Source organism: Mixophyes fleayi, chromosome 8 (assembly GCF_038048845.1).
Source record: "Mixophyes fleayi isolate aMixFle1 chromosome 8, aMixFle1.hap1, whole genome shotgun sequence".
Lineage (NCBI taxonomy): Eukaryota > Metazoa > Chordata > Amphibia > Anura > Limnodynastidae > Mixophyes > Mixophyes fleayi.
In genome coordinates, this window is record NC_134409.1 from 8,955,096 (window position 1) to 8,973,059 (window position 17,964).

A 17,964-nucleotide genomic window follows, 5' to 3' on the forward strand; every position below is an offset into this window, starting at 1 on the left:
GCAATGTATCATGAATGCCCAAGGTAGAAGGGGTAGTGTTAGGCTTGCATAGGATGCCCAGAAGTCCTAGAGTTATAATGTAAGTGTATTTGCTTGTCTCGAGCAAGCTATACGTTCCAGTCCTAACAAAAGAAGGTCTTGTGGGATTTTATTACATGATTTACAATGTAATTCGGACCATAATGCACCTCTCCTGATCATTCACACGGTCAAAAGAACACATCCTATAAATGTAGCTTTTGCTCCAACAATCGGCACCACATCACACACTCACAATCTCCCCCCTCGTCCACAGACTGGGACGTATTTTACCAACTTACTCCGAGTTTTCTTCTGTGGGAGACTGCCCTCTGCTGGACTTTTCTGGCTCTGCAGACTTGCCATGGTCAATGTCATCTATCGATAATAAATTGAAAAAAAGTAATTTTTTTCTTGTTTCCAGTAATCATATAGCCAAGGACAAACACACACAAGCATTCAGAACCAATCGAACACATGTACTAACAATATATTCTGGGTTTAATAGTGCAGGATGTGTTCAAGGAATAGCCATTATTTTTTTACATCTGATTTTGTGCCACTCAAGTCTCAATTGTGTATAGAACGTGGAGGAACCCCCGGAACCCCCCCTCCCCTCCCCCCAATACATACACACACATACAGAGCCATACTTCAGAGTTTGAAATAGGGATCTCCAGGTAAAATGTAGAACTTAGATTTTGAAAAGGGGATCTCTAGATGTAATATTGAGCAAAGTATCGGCTAACACAGATAATCATCATCATCAGCTATTTATATAGCGCTACTAACTCCGTAGCACAATGCAACATTGTGCCTGTGCTCGACCCTACAAGAACTCTGCCTGATCCGTATAGATGCATCTACCATACAACACAGGGGACAGTTACCACCTTTACAAGTTCTATTTGCACGGTGTTCCCGGAAACACGCAGTGGACGCCGCTAACTTGCACTAGAGGTAAAACGAGTATCAGCTATTATCTGCATATAGCACGCATGAGGCCTTTGAATCTATGACTTATCTACTGGGTTGTTAAAGTACGACAGAGGCACAAAATGTTCACCTACAGACAGCCTGTTACATCCTTGTTAAAGCTCATCAGTGCAGCATAGGACTTTCTGGTTACTAATGGAAGCACAACAGAGACATCCTCCCTTAAACAATGAGAGGAGCTGGGGACAGAACAGGCAATGCAATAAGACACTCATATTTGTACATATCATTTACATGACAGCCTTTTGAGCTCATGCGATAACATAGTAATGGGCAAGAAGTAAATTCTCTTTGATAGAATTGACCTATTTAATATAATTTAAAATGCACCTTTTGCACGTGTTCAATCCATTGTGCACTAAACAGGCCTCATAAAACTTGTTTCATCTGACAAATGGTCACCATGTACCAGGGGCAAACGTAGGATTTGTAGAGGGGGGGTTTCCACACCACGCCGCCAGTGGGCGTGACCAGCATGCAAGGTGGCGGGGCTATAATTTTAGAGAGAGTGCTTGGCTGCTCTCCAACTCTCCCTATCCCCATACTATACATGGGCAATGCTGCCTACACTACTGTTAGGTGCACGCAGCTCTCCCTTTTCAAGCAGAGCTGTGTGAAGCGGGGACAGAGTCCAGCCACCTCAATTATACAGTGCCCCAGGCTTGGATGGGGGGTTGCCAGGCACTAGGAAACCCCCCTCGGTTTGCCTATGATGTACCATGATGGGATTCATAACAGCAGTGAAAGCAGGACACACATATATTAGGGTTTACTTTACACAAGTGTCAGGTCCACTTAGAACTGGATGACTCTCTTGGGTTAAGGAACTACAAGTGCCAGCAAGACCTGCCAAATAGAATGCTGGTCTTATATGAATGCCAGATGGTTCGAGAAAACTATTTTTTTTTTGCCTTTGGGAAGAGATATCTACATTATCACTAGCAGGGCTGAAACAAAAAGTATTATTGCCCGTAGCGTGATCTCATCTCCTTCATCTCTTGTACAGGATATAAGGACAGAAAAGCTTAGGAATATTAAGACAGAAAATTGTGACGCTACAATACCCCTCTGCAATGTCCGTACTCTGCAGCACTAACGACCGTCTGCAGTCAGAAAATGAGATTGGGGCTAAATCCATGAGCGCACTTAAGAAAAGTAATCAGACTCCTGTGAGGCATGGATTACAGACTGACACACTCAGATGGAGGAGAACACTTAAACACGCAGCCTGAACAAAGTTTATTAAAACCAATATCATTTACACTTTACATTACTGGCTTTCCTGATCGGCTCACGTCCCTGGCATACAGATTGCAGAAGTCTCACTCACGTTCTTTAAAGTACATATAAAGGGAGGAATAAAAGAAACAAACAAAAAAAACCAAAAGCAAAACAACTTGTATAACATACAGGGTAGGAGCGGTGTACAATGTACAGTAACGCAGAGTGATAGTGATGACTACATTTTTATTAATGATTATAGTATTAAGAGTTGATCATTTCTTTTAAATTAGTTTTTTTGCATGCATTGTGATGGTACTTTATATTGCACATATGCATGTACGTATCCTGCAGTCTGTTAACACGCGACAAGTACTGTCTAGGCGGCAGAGTGTCCTTATACCCAGATTCAAGTCGAACCGTATCTTGAGATGCACTTGGATTTGAAAACCAGGACAAGGTCTGTGCTCATTTTAATAACGCAACAACGAATCAGGCACAGATGGTGTTCAGTGCTGCTACTGAATGCTTGCAATGAATTATGGGAGTTGTAGTTTACAGCCACAATCATTGTATATAGAACTGTAACATCACAGCAAGCTGCTATAACTGCATTCTGAAAATATATAAAGTCAGATAACTGCTACTGGGATTCAGAGTTCCTAGATAAGGTATATTGAGCTATAAATAGCTGATGATGATGATCTAGTGTTACAATTATAAAACAAACACTAGACATTTCTAGGTCAAATATTATCTTTATTACATATTTATTTAAATATGGAATTATCTTTTAATACTTAAATTTCACAAATGAAGAATAAAAATAGAGCTAAAAATCCTTAATTTTATGGAATTTAAAATAAATTGGATGTAAGAACTTTTCTAAATACAAAGTTGCATCTGACACCATAATCTTCCCACACGGGTGAGCCAGGTGCCTCACTTCACTATTGTATGCTGTTCATGTTTGGATACTTTGATTGGCTACAGGTTGACCTAGCCCCTCCCATTTCAGACTTCCCAACACACGGACACCAGCACCCCTACTGCACACTTAAATTGTCCCCATGGTATACACAGCGGAAGCAGCCATGTTGTAGCCTGGACCCATATTCACGAGAGCAGAGCCTATCCATTCAATAGGAAATAGGCTGCATTTGTGTCTGTTATGTCTCTTTCAGTTCAATGTGACTCACCAACGTCCCTAAGTTATGATGAATTGACAGGCTGCATCTACATAAGACTGGCTCAGCTACAAAAAAATGGCTGCCCGCGCAGGTAAAGGACACACTCTAGGGACTAAGACAACAGAAGGTAAAGCATTCTAGAACTGGAGCAATGATCAGACGGAGACCAACACTGGTTCTCTCTGACATGGGAGGTAGTAACAAGCAGTTAGTAGATACACACACAAGCTGTAGATGGAGAAAGAACAGTCCATATTATAGGGACAGGATCCTGTGACTAACCTGCTCTTCTCTCCTCCCTGTCAGCCGGTGCTGCTCTCCGTTTCCGTTTAGAGATGGTTGACAGGCTCATTCTTCGGGTCCCAGTAAGAGGAGAATAAGAGCTGGGGTCATGTGCTGCCATAATTTGGGACTTTTCATTCTGTATGTAAGGAAGAGCGACAATAGTATAGTACTGAATTAAATGAAAGGACAAGTGCTGCCAATCATAATTGCCCCACACATAGAGCAGATTGCCCCTCTTTCCCTCCATTACCTAAAGAACAGTGCCGCTGCAAGACATCCCTCATCATCATAACCATTTATTCACTGATTCCTCAGCACTGTACAGAGAACTCACTCGCATCAGTCCCTGCCCCATTGGAGCTTACAGTCTAAATTCCCTAACATACACACACAGACAGACTAGGGTCAATTTGTTAGCAGCCAATTAACCTACCAGAGCAGGAAACTGGAGCACCCGGAGGAAACCCACGCAAACACAGGGAGAACATACAAACTCCACACAGATAAGGCCATGGTCGGGAATTGAAATCATGACCCCAGTGCTGTGAGGCAGAAGTGCTAACCACTTAGCCACCATGCATCCCTCTTCCATAGAGCGACATGGGAGAGGGATGGCTTCTGTAGAGCGGTATGGGAAAGGCATAGGGGAATATTCAATCGCCAGTGATCTGGTGCGTGGACATCATGCTGCGCACACTGTCAACAAGTGCGGTAGAAATCTCCGCTCATTGTCAAATCTCCGTGGCGGACGTTCCAGAGACACCTTGCATCTAATTATCCCCCAGACAGGTGATAGGCTGCCATGTGAGGAGGGAGGAGTCTTAATTAGGCAGACTCTGAGTGACAGTTTTGTAGACTTGCTGTGCATAAACAAACTGTGTGAATTGATTCCTTCATACATAGGGATGGGGCGAGTGATGTCACTAACTAAACTGCTTGATGAATAAGCTTTATGACCTGTAGGAGATCCGTGAGCACACTATCCTGAAGATGTGGGAGTGTCAGCTGTCTGTGGTGGAGTGGATTGACCTTTTAACATTGAAAAGTCTGGTTAAAACTGAACAACGTATTTTTAAAATTCAATTTTGAGTTTTTGTAACAAGCAACTCCGACGGCTACACTGTCTCTCCATGCCACAATTAATGTGTAAACGTCACTAAACCTCCAGAACTCCTACAAGGTATTTAGAGGTTACAACTTTTCCACCCCCGTGTCAAAACGAGCGGAGAGCTCATAAAAAACAGAATGAGGTCTCACGGCGAGCAGGGCAGTATTGACCTGCTATAGACCTCAACGGACGCTCATTACAATCTCCCCATCATTAGAATTCACGTAAACACCCACCGCTGGCATACAAGGTTCATAATCTAGTATATCATGATACATTTGGCAATGCGGCAGATCCATTTGGCAAGGTGTTTACACTGCGACGGGATCTACAAACATAACAGTAATAGTTCAGTTTTATTTTATACGATTGTAATGGTGGTATAATTTATAGAAGCAGTGGTATTTTTATGGCTTAATTATAGCAGATTAGCTGAGGTAAACAATTATGTTCTTCACATAAAAATGCCTGTCTGGTTTCCATTTCCCATTTGCAAAGTGTAATATGCTCGATGTAACATTATCATAATTCCATATTGTTTGGAGTGGTGGTCGATGACAAGACGGCTGCCGCCATAAATACACAGCTCTGAGCTGACAAATGAACTTCCCTTCAACTTGTAACACATTCTAGCTGGAAAATGACTACAGCGCGCACAAAAATACACTTGTCTTTTCCTCTATTACGGGTCCGTCCTGTCGACAGCCCTTAAATCCGGCAGGCCGCAGACCCCACAGCTAGGCAGGGTATGCTTGCTATGTCAAACAACTAATACAATCAAGACTGATTAAAAAACGGTGGCAGATGCAAAATTGCAAGATCCTGTTGCAGCTACAGAATATTTAACTCTTCTGAATCCTGGAATAAAATCTCCCGGACGGAGGTGGGAGGTATTTCTGAGCGGTTTGAGACACGTGTTTGTTCTACTCAAGGTGAAAACAGGGATACGTACCTTGTCGCTCCCTGACACTTCCAAACGTAATGATCTTCTGGCTCTGGAAACAAAAGTGAAATAATACAAATTAGGGCAGACAAGGGACGGTGTTTATAGCAGAGGTAGGCAGCCTGTTGCATCGCCAGCTATGGTGGAACTACAAGTCCGTGCATATACAGCCAGCCACTGTTCTCTTACTTTCTAATCAGCATTTTAATTTTGCTAAAAATACACAGACTTTGATATGTTGCTAGTGTATTACTAGAGGCTGCCATATCCTTCTCCTAAGCCAGTGTTGGCTAACCTGTGACACTCCAGGGGCTAGATTTACTAAGCTGTGGGTTTGAAAAAGTGGGGATGTTGCCTATAGCAACCAATCAGATTCTAGCTATCATTTTCATCATCATCATCATCATCATTTATTTATATAGCGCCACTAATTCCGCAGCGCTGTACAGAGAACTCATTCACATCAGTCCCTGCCCCATTGGAGCTTACAGTCTAAATTCCCTAATATATACACACACTCACACAAAGACAGACAGAGAGGGAGACAGACAGAGACTAGGGTCAATTTTTTTTTTTTTTTTTTATTGCAGCCAATTAACCTACCAGTATGTTTTTGGAGTGTGGGAGGAAACCGGAGCACCCGGAGGAAACCCACGCAAACACAGGGAGAACATACAAACTCCACACAGATAAGACCATGGTCGGGAATCGAACTCATGACCCCAGTGCTGTGAGGCAGACGTGCTAACCACTAGGCCACTGTGCTGCCCATCATTTTGTAGAAGGTACTAAATAAATGAAAGCTAGAATCTGATTGGTTGCTATAGGCAACGTCCCCACTTTTTCAAAGCCACAGCTTAGTAAATCTAGCCCTAGGTGTTGTGAAACTACAAGTCCCAGCATGCTTTGCCAATATATAGCAGCTTATTGCTGTAAGGGTCTGCTGGGACTTGTAGTTTCACAACACCTGGAGTGTCACAGGTTAGTCAACACTGTCCTAAGCTATAACCCTGTAGTATACAGGATATAAACTCAATACATGCAAACATGATCAAAAGACATTTGGGAAAACTGCTGCCAGCAAAAAGTTGCTGAAACACCTTAGCAACCAATAAAATATAAAATAAAAGACATGTAGGATATAATTGGTTGCTGATATATTTTCCAATTAACTGGTAACAACCACTTTTCTATAGAAGGTTGACATGATTGAAATAACAGTTTCAAGGGACCCAAGACAGACGCACAGAATAACAATGCACAATATGCATTTATGGAGAAAATAATATGAAGCAATGAAACATGTCAAAATAAACACACTGGTAGGTTAATTGGTTGCTGACAAAATTAACCCTAGTGTGTCTGTGTGTGTGTTAGGGAATTTAGACTGTAAGCCCCAATGGGGTAGGGACTGATGTTGTCAAATATTGTACAGCGCTGTGGAATTGAGGGCGCTACATAAATAAATGCTGATGATGACTCCATGTTTAACACCTATAAGTCAGTAGCTGGAAACCAGTCATAGGTACCCTAATTCTAGGTGCCTGTACGGTTTCCATCCCTGTACTAAGTAGTGAAATAAAGTCATATAAAGTGATATTATTGAAATAACATATCAGATACACATACTTGACTCAAATGCATCTATCATTCCATTTTAAAGTTTTTTTTCATATTTCTATATGTGATCCAAATCCCGATTTCCCTGTGATTATGCAGTAATCGCTGCAGGAATTAATATCACAGCTAAGACAACATCATTGATCCAGGGCCATCTTTTCCATTGGGCACGATGGGCAGGTGCCCGGGGGCCCCACGGGCAAGGGGGCCCCATAGGGCTCTTAATGAGAATAAATAATCCTGCAAAAAAAACCTTCAAGGGTCACTGAGCGAGTACATCTATCTATCTCTATCTCTATATATCTATATCTGTATACATCTATATATCTCTATCTATATCTATATCTAGGGGCCATGGTGCACTGCTTTGCCCGGGGGCCCATAATGTTGTTAAGATGGCCCTGCATTGATCGTATGCTTTCTCAGCATTTGGCCAACTCAGTCTGTATTATGACGAAGGCTAAACTACAGCTTTAGTGAATCACTATTATAGATGTAATGTGTACTCACATGGGATAACTAGGTCACCTAAGTAGCACTATAGCTGCAGTGAATGTGTGCAGCGTCTAATTCTCTGCACAAGGTAAATAAACCCACTTAAATCCAGCTTCCATTGCTCATGGAGCCATCTTGGTAGAAATGCAAAAGCCACCTGTGCACGACTGACTTCCTAGAGTCCAGGTACACAGTGCAATATTACCGGGACATGGATCCAACCAGTTACCTCCAGCCAGGGTGTCAGCAGATCTGTGGCTGCACTGCAGAACATGATCAGGCTGCATATAGGTAGGCCCCAGACTGGACGAGGAACGCTTAGCTTGCACACATCTCTTAAAATGATTGGAGACAAAGTTATTTCTTGGAGATGGAAACAGATGGCTCAGCCGACATACTGAAAGTCACTGACCCTTAAGAAACTATGCTCTACCATACACAGTGAGAGACATGCCAAGCACTCTCCTTCTCTTGCCAAAATCTGTTCCTGAGCTGGATGCCCAGCTGTTAATAGCAAAGCGAGCGGAATATTTATAATGCCTTCAATCTCACAGCTGTCACCCTAAAGAGCAGACATTAGCATTTTATTACATGAGGACTAAATACCTATAGCAAGAATGATCTTGGGCAGTGCAAGGATATGATATGTACACACAAGTACACACACTGGACGTTATGTTCTATTTCCTAGTGAAGCTTCTTGTGATCGTTTTTACAGGGGTCCCCCGTCCCCCCACCTGGCACTGGTTCCTTCAGGTTCTATCGAAATTCCATCAGGAAATTGGGGCATTAATATTTTGATTTTCTAGTTCAAATAATCATTAGTGGCATCAAAATGGAAATTAAACAAGTACTGCATTATCTAGAGCAGGGGTTAGGGAACTTTTTTACCTTTTACTCCCAAAATATATTTAGATACGCCGACGTTACCCCCTTGATTTGAAAGGAAGGAAATCATATATTATTAATTATTGGAATTCAAAATTTTATTGAATCTATTCAAAATTTCTTTGGAAGTTTCAACTTCAAAACTTCAGGTTTTGGAGAAATGTTGTTGCTTCATTTATGATACGAGAGCATCAATATTGGGACATTTTGATGTCAGAGCAATTTGGATACAGTCTTCAGCGTCCAATCGATTTCTCTGCTTTGTTTTTATGTTCGATAGAGTGGAAAATCCTTGTTCGCAGAGGTAGGTTGTTGCAAAAGGCAGCAACTTTTTGACGGCCCCCTCATGTGCAATTTTGAATGCCTTTGCAATACGTGCTTCATTATTGCATCGAAGCTCAAGAAATGTCTCTGCCAACCCTTGAGGCTCTTCTGGTACAACAGCAATTTCACATTTATAGGGGACTACAATCCAACTGACAGCAATCGGCAGCATTACCCCCAGGAACTTCATTTTTCCCAATTTGGGGTAATTTACCCCTGTTCCCTGACCACTGATCTAGAGGTTATTACAAATGTGCAATCTAACAAAACTCACAGGTACCTAAAAGAGTACATAGGTTGTTAATTTTTCCCTTTCGATTTTGATTTAAGCTGTTATTAATGACTTACACTTTGATAACTATCATGTGATTACCATGGCAACCACAGTCACATGATGCAGGCTTTGTAGACATATAGATGTTCCTACAAATCAGTTCTGCCGTTTTATTTTTAAAAAGTTACATGCTTGCTGAATTTAAAAAATATATATAACTATACACACACACACCATGTATATAGGACGCGAACCAATGGAAATAAATTAGGCTGTGTTTTATATAACGATATTACACTAGTCTTCTGTTATGGTCCATTGTCACTCTTGCCAGGAAAGACTAAACATATATCTTACAAAATCTATTTTAAGGTCACCACGTGTGCAAGTTAGCGGTCATTATGACTGTTCGAGCCGGGTCACACTTGCATCTTTTCCACCCACCAAAATGCCAATATTCTCCCCAGCACCTATTTCCCGGGTGCTCCACCCGGCTCTTGGAGCCCAGCAGTGTCCTAATATAATGGAATAAACCATTGTTTCTCCTATTAGAACAGGCACTATGTGAGCACTACAGCCAGCAGTGTGCGTTAGACCACTGACCACCAGTCCTGGCAGGTGTGAGCAATAACCTCCAACATTTTTCAATATTACACTGCCCCCACGCGGCTGCTTCTTAATGCCACCTGGCTGGGGAGAACACCGAATGCCTTTGACAGGTCCCATTATAAAAGTAGCACTACAGTGACAGCTTGTGTCACAAACTGCATTCAGAGTTTACAACAATCAATGATGTCACATGGAAACTGTAGTCATGTCACTCTGTTGTGTCAGATCAATCACAGACCTGGGGGTAAATGTATCAAGCCGAGTGTTTTCCAGCGGGTTTGAAAAGTGGAGATGTTGCCTATAGCAACCAATCAGATTCTAGCTATTATTTTGTAGAATGTACTAAATAAATGATAGCTAGAATCTGATTGGTTTTTCAAACCCACCGGAAAACTCTCAGCCTGATACATTTACCCCGTGTGTGAAGTTTCTACAATGCTTTCAAGATTATCTGGGAAAAAAAGTTATACACTAGAAGTTGCATGTAGCGCTGCGGAATCAGTGGCGCTATATAAACAAATGGTGATGAGGATGATGATTAATGTCAAGCAATAGTACAGCCATGCCCATACAGCCGTGATAAACTTTGGGAATCCAAAAACTCCTTTCTGGGATTGTGCAGCACTGGAATACACAAAGTGCCTAGCAGGGAAGGTTCAGTACCATTGCCTGTACCTGGTGGATGGAATAAAAGGCAAACTCCTCTCTTTTTATTTAAAAGGCAAGTTATTGCATAAAGGACTGCATAGAGCAGTGTTGGCTAACCTGTGACACTCCAGGTGTTGTGAAACTACAAGTCGCAGCATACCCTTCCAGCAATAAACTGCTATATATTGGCAAAGCATGCTGGGACTTGTAGTTTCACAACACCTGGAGTGTCACAGGTTAGCCAACACTGGCATAGAGAAACAAATTTATGTTGGAAATAATCTATAACACAAGATTTAGATAGAGGGAGACATTTCTCAAGACCTGCTCTCGTATTAACGCCTTCATGCCCAGGGAAGGCCTTGAGGAGTCACCTGAAGCTTCAATAGATCGCCATTATTTCTAGCACTAACAGATCCGATGCAAAATGCTACAACAATTACTATTATATCTATTTTGAATGATTCTAGGAGTAATGTTTTGCATTGGAGGCCTGATCAGGTTTTGCGTGCCTTTAATTTAACCCTGCAGGGACATTCCTGCGACATTCCCATTTATAAATGCGGAAGTGCATACTGATTTGCTACGGCAATTAACAAACTGTGAATGCCATGTGTAATGATCGTGGGGCCAGGCATCTGGTCCTACCACTGGAACTAACAGCTGGAGGTTTAATTAGGTCCGATTTCCATGAGGGGGCAGAATGGTGTATGTAGAACTGCCTTAAATAATAAAAATGGCTGGAAGTCAAATAATAATATACATATTGCATACTGTCCTGTGATGGAAAATAAATCGATTTCAAAAGCACCGATACCAATTTTATAGAGCGCTTGAAAAGTTCAGCACTTCTACAGCTCAAAGCTTATATAATGAGCTCTTAAAGCAATTAGTTTCTAAATTACAATGTACTTCAACTAAAGAGCGGTAATACTAAGTGTATGTAACATTTTTCCAAGAGACTGCTGTGACCGTTTTGAAAATAGTCCAATGCTTAAGGCACTAACGTGACACCCTCTCCGATTTACTCATAGAGCATAAGGCTTTTAATGTAGAGCTATTACATGCAGTGGTTTAAAAGGTGGTGTTAAAAGGACCAGTGTGACAACCCTAAAAAAAAAAAAAGAAGAGAAGACGACAGATTTACCAAAATGTTGCAAATTGGCCCTAAATGTGTTGCCCTTTCTAAAAATAAAGATGAATTCCAAATAGCTGCAATGGGGTCCCTCCAAAACTGTTGGGTGTGGCCTTAAAGTACAAGAAGTGGCATATAATATCCACCGCAGGTCTAGGCACAGAGGTATTGAAGCTGAAGATATATGGTTTACAGGTTTTCCCTTTGTCATCTACACTTTTATAGCACATACATAACTATTAACGGAAGAGAAAGTACACAAGGATTAATTTGTATTTCCCCCTCATTGGGCGCTTTACTCACCGGCGTTTATATCCTGCACCTGACTTGCTTTTTAATGCAAGTGCAAAGTGTGTACGTAACAATAAATACATGCCATTCTGTGTCAATTCCTATTTGAAATCATACTTGTGTCTTCATGTGCCAATGGCCCGTTAAGTTCAATAGGGGTTGTGCGCTGCATGTAAAAACCCCACTTAAAAAAAGGCCATAGAAATGAATGGGCCATTGACATAAAAGCATTTGCTTTCCCCTACAAGTAATCTATGTGATCACAGCAGGGCGTTCCCCAAAGTCTCTCACATCCAGCCAATCTCATTGCGGCCAGCGTGGGAACCCGCTTGTGATTGGCCGAGTGGGTAATGACACTGCAGGTCAATTCATGCTTCAATCATTCAGCAGTGGGGCTCCCGACAAGCAGCTTCTTATGGTTTTGGGCTTTTTATTATATTTCTTTCCCTTTGATTACAAAATACAGAAGTTGTTTTTTTTTTTTTTAATAAATAAAGTGGTGAACAAGGGAGATAATTTTTTACTTATAAAAAAAGTTGATTTAACAATTGTCTCTGTTTTATTTACATATTTGTAGTATTTTAGTTTAATGTACAAGGGTCTCATCTTTATTTCTTTCTATGCCATTCCAGAGTTCCCAATATTTCGAATTACCCTGGCCCTCACACCCCAGGGAGACCAGGACGAGCCCCAGTACTTTTCAATGTGAGGATGGCAGTCTCTGGAAGTTTGTTTTATCCTGCTCCCACGATATAAACTCCAACCCCTAGGCCAGTGTTTCCCAAACCCAGACCCCAAATACCCCTAACAGTGCATGTTATCCAAATCCCCTTGCAGGAGCCCAGGTGCAATCATTACTGACACATCGAAACAGATCCATCCACAGGTGGTATAATAATTTCCCTTGTCACCTGGAAAACCTGCACTGTTAGGGGTATTTGAGGACTGGGTTTGGGGAACGCTGTCCTAGGCCAACCAACCTTGGGATATATCCCCCTTGGTCTTTAGATGCAGGTGCAAAAGAACTCTTAATATGAATCGCTTTTAGCGGAACACCTAAGCAGAATTAAACTGCATTTGAATTATACCAAGACATTCTTTGAACATCTATTCAAACACCGTTATTTACATGTCTAGTATAAAAGATCAGATCTACAATGAAGGAACACAACTGTGTATTTGCTAGGATATTTTCCCTTTTGTTAAAAAAACATTTTTAATAATATAAACAATCAAACATGTAACTACACAGGACTGAGATCTCAGACCTGCTATCTCACACACACCTGCCAAATGTCTCATAGTATCAAGCAGCCACCCAGTGAGGGCCATTCATCACTGCGAGTACCCTCACCAGGAAAGTAAAAACCACCAGGAAGCAATCTTTGCGCAATCATTGGTGAGAGCAGAGGTTGTGCTTCCAATCGTGTTAAGTAACAGAACTGTAGTTTGGCCACACACAAGTGCATCATTAGGTAATAGGGCAGGTTCACCTCAGGAACAAATTGAGCCCATTACAGCATTTTCCAACATGCCCAACAATGATCCTATCAATTTAAATCAGATTATTATTGAGCATCACGCTCCAATTGAGCCGCAATACAGGACAATTGTCTGATTTTGGAATGAGCGCCCAAAGTTGCATTTCTCACTCTGACATTTCAAAACCTCCATCCATTCCTTCATAGCCTCCCGCCATGACTACTGCAACCTCCTGGTATCCGGTCTTCCGGAACCTCATACTCAAGATAACCGAATCCTCTCTGGAACAGCTGGTGGGCACAATCCATATGTCACGTGGGGCCAGTATAAATAAATACCAGGAAAAAAATCATGAACTTTGATAAACATGGATCCATTATCACATTGGCAGCCGCTAGCGGTCACTATATATGGTCACCTAGCAATATTCAATTGTTGCCAGTCTTAACTAGAGGCTGTTGCAGCATACTGAGACTTGTAGTTCCACAATTTCAAAGCTTTCCACCATTCCTGCCAAAATACAGAAGACCCCACTAATATCTTGTATGGAGGCCATAGGCCTGAAGCAAATCCCACCTTGGGGCTCTCATCATGTTTGGGGATAGTACACAATGATGGGTGTAGTAATCTAGTACATAATCTCACTGCCCTGATAACTGCACAGACATATAATACACCAGTAGTATAATGACCCAGTGACTGTTACTCACGGCATTTCTTGGCACTTTTCCTCATATATTCTTTATTTTATACAGATATTGGCGCCTGGTGGGCGCTTCTAACCCGTCCCCCGAAAACTGCGCACCGCACTAAGGTTCCGCGCGACATTTGTTCTAATTACTAGGGGTGTTTGTAGGACACATACTTAAGGTAATGTTGTGGAGACCTCCATAACACCAGCTTAGTCGACGAATCCTGTCTCTAAGTCACTTTTATAATAGCTTCAAACACATTTTATATCGATATATTTGAGATTGTGACAGGAATCCACACATAAAACGAATCCGCCTCTACGTGCCGTTTTACGGAAACCCTTCTGACAACCAAGCTGCATAGAAAAAAGAATAAAAAAAAATCAAATTCTAATTTGTCCTGAATATTGTCCCTTAAGAAGCCTCGGCGGCCATCTTTGTTGTGGCAGCCAAACGGCACTTCCGGCTGTGCGTTCCCATGGTAACGGAGCAGCAGAAGACGAGCAGCAGACACTAATGTGAGTAAGCTGGGGCTCCTCATCCTGGGGGGAGTGTTGTCTATACAGAGGGGAAGGGGGGCTTTATGTTCTGATTTTAGGTGCACAGGCCTCTCTGCACCCCATGAGTCTGACAGAGCCACATCAGCATATCATCCCCTGGGCTGTAGAACTACAAGTCCCAGTAGGCCCCCTTGTCTCCCTCTAGCTGGGACTTGTAGATCAGTAATAGCCTGAGAGTCCCAGGTGGCTTATTTCTGCTCTACAGCAATATCCCCCGTATAAAGGTGGTTGCTGAAATACAGAATATTTCATATATTTTCTGCCATATTCCATCCAGCAGTGTCTTTCCAATCATCTTTTACAATAGGACTTTCTGGTATAGCAAAGGACTGTTGAAAAAATATATTTATGTCAAACCAATGCAGATCTTTTCCTTCTGAGGAAAATAGGATTATTGAAAATGTTGGTAGTTTTTGACCAAATGATCCAACCATTGAACAGTGCATTGGGTCATTTATTACACTGGAAAATAAAAACCCAGGCAAAGTTGTTTGTCTCATGTCCCCAATGTATAGGCTGATTGGCCAATCTGCTTGGACGGGGCCCCTGTGACACAAGAGTTCAGCTGCGCCTCCTCCGACCATATCTGTGTTTGGCTAAATTTGCTGCAAATTGGATTGTTTGCCTATTGGGACAAGCAACACAACATTTTTATGGTCATGAAGTGGCCACATTAGGAGATTTTATAATTAGTGCTATAGGTGTGGCAAACAAAAGGTCATCATTGAAAAGATTGTTCAGAAATATGATTGACCAAGTTTAAACATTTTCACTGCCCACTACTTGGAAATAATGTTATCAATATGTGTATGCACAGATTGAATAATCTTAATTAAGCAGTCTCTTCTTTGCTCAAACGCACCATATAAAGTTTATCATAATTAGGGTACTTTGTTTTGTGGGTGTGTAAATCCTTCAATTAAAAGATCATTTGCAAGCAGATTTTTTTGAATAAAATGTATAAAATTGTTGCATGTGTGGGTACCTTTATTCTAAATTGGTTGTCCAGTTTTGTTGGATTCACAAGTTATTAATAGTAAAAAATCTGACCAGAGATGATATGTTGATCCCAGCCCTGTGAGCGAGCAATGCTAACCACTTTGCCACAGAGCACCTAATGCATACAATTTCTCACTACACGTGAATTTGAGCCTTATACTAATTTGCACATATGCAGTTTGGCACAATGCACCATTTTGGTTTGTGTACTGTTGTGTAATTTGTACATATACATGGCAAGTGCCGATTAGTGTACAGTAGTTCTGTTGACTTGAACTGTATGTTTCTTAGAGACCACAGAGGACTGTAACTGACTAGTAACATTACTAGTAGGAAGATAAGTAAAAGGTCAGACTTATTACATAGAAGGTTTAGCTCAATTTGGGAACATATTTTTCCTATTGATTTTATAAATACATTTAATAGATATTGTGTCTGTCATTTGTCAGTTTACAACTCTCCTCTGCGTTTTACTGATTGTTTACAAATACTTAAAGGACAGAAAATGCTCTTCATTTCATAATAACCCACAACGTGTGTCCATGGTCACAGTATGCTTGTCACTGATTTGTAGTCTGCCTGTCACATCTCTTCCCCGTGGGGTCCTTTAATGTTGCAGTAATAGGAAAGTGTCAGGCATGCGGTGAGCCTAATATAAATAGGGTACTTCATCCATGATAGGTGGTTATTATCTTTCTCTCCCAAGTGTAAAAAACCCTTTATAACTCAGGGAGGTGCCAGTGATTTAAACCTCAGGAGCCAGAATCCAATGAGTCCTGAAGGGGACCCTAAGAATGGCTCAGTGGTTGATGCTGCGCGAGAGATATTCATGTCATTATGCAGGAAGATATTTCTTGCAGTCATCCTACTAGAATAATGTTAAAGGCTGTAAGACCAACAACACTGTGAAAATGACTGTTTCACCCGCCCTGTCGTATCCAGAGGCTTCTGCAGTCACAGATCAGATTTCTCTTTCTCTAAAGGGGCTGAATTTGTGGCCATAGATGCACAACCGAGTAGGAACCCCAGGCTTGTCCAACTCCAACCTCCAAGGGCCACTAACTTGCCAACGTGTCCATGATATTCTGGGCTGTATCACTAACACGCAGGGACTCCTGAGCTAGGAACTAGACAGCCTCTGTATGGAATGAACGTGGAATTATACAGTACAGAATCATAGCTTTGGAAAGATACATATATATAATTTATTAGCTGGTTATTAGCGGACATCTAGAGCCAGTATGTGATTAAAACTGCATTTGTTCTAACTGTCCAAATAATTTCACAAAGGTATTTTGCTAATAATCTTGTTTTAGTGACTACAGAGCAGAGAAAGGTGACTTGTGGTTGTCCAGCTGTTGTAAAACTACAACACCCAGCATGCCCTGCTGGTCTCTGTAGAGCGGAGATCGGGTAACTGAAGAGCAGAGATAGTCTGGATGACATGAAATAGAGGTTAGAACAGTGATGGGTAACCTGTGACTCTCCAGGTGTTGTGAAACTACAAGTCCCAGCATGCTCTGCCAGCTATCAACTTGTTATCTACTGGCAAAGCATGCTGAGGCTTGTAGTTTCACAACAGCTGGAGTGTCACAGATTAGCCATCACTGGGTTAGAAGCTTGTGTGCCAATTTAAGAAACCGGGTATGGGATTTCCTCAGTAATATATATAACGCGCATCAGAAGTTAGGTGCTAGGAGTAAACGTACTGTACTCCTGAGATTACCAGCGTGTTATGGAATCGCTGATACTGTCCTATGACTATTTAAGAACCTCCACATTTTCCGTGCGACAATGCTGTGAAAATAGAAAATGCAGGTTCTCCTTCTCAGAGAGAGGTCCCAGAGAGTGCAGCAGGCCACGTAGGTGTGAGATAGCCCAGGAGGTAAAAGGTGCACAGACATGTTACTATTCTGTGACGTTTAATCATGTCACAAACAATCTTTTCATTGGACAGTTAGTACACACACAGAACGGTCTACATTTCATAACCATGAGCATGGACAGAAAGGGAATCACATAATTAGGAGCGTTCCATCTGTCCACACACCGAGCACGTTGTCCTGGACAATCAGCATTTTCACCCTTGGACAGTTTTATTTCTGAACCATCTTTTCCATTACGATCCTTTGTTTTGCACATACTGATCAATAATTGTAATATCTGTAATATGATAGCATTGGGAG

General features: G+C 41.6%; 2 protein-coding genes across 3 annotated transcripts in view; one reads left to right on the top strand and one right to left on the bottom strand.

Annotated features, from left to right (window-relative positions):
- ITGB3BP (integrin subunit beta 3 binding protein) overlaps positions 1 to 14,634 on the bottom strand; it is a 31,684-nt gene extending 17,050 nt beyond the window's left edge. The window contains exons 1-4 of one of the 2 annotated variants that reach the window (XM_075181818.1): positions 14,393 to 14,634; positions 5,771 to 5,813; positions 3,708 to 3,846; positions 321 to 396 (exon numbers count right to left, since the gene is read on the bottom strand). In XM_075181818.1, the coding sequence (XP_075037919.1) occupies positions 321 to 396; positions 3,708 to 3,828 (197 nt within the window). In that variant the 5' untranslated portion in view covers positions 3,829 to 3,846; positions 5,771 to 5,813; positions 14,393 to 14,634. Of the gene's footprint in view, positions 1 to 320; positions 397 to 3,707; positions 3,847 to 5,770; positions 5,814 to 14,237; positions 14,349 to 14,392 lie in introns of those variants that run through there. The other variant, XM_075181817.1, reaches the window with a different exon arrangement.
- Positions 14,432 to 17,964, top strand: part of EFCAB7 (EF-hand calcium binding domain 7) — a 31,220-nt gene continuing 27,687 nt past the window's right edge. Inside the window, exon 1 of the mRNA XM_075181812.1 lies at positions 14,432 to 14,737. Within this exon, the coding sequence (XP_075037913.1) occupies positions 14,736 to 14,737 (2 nt within the window). The 5' untranslated portion in view covers positions 14,432 to 14,735. The remainder of the gene's footprint in view (positions 14,738 to 17,964) is intronic.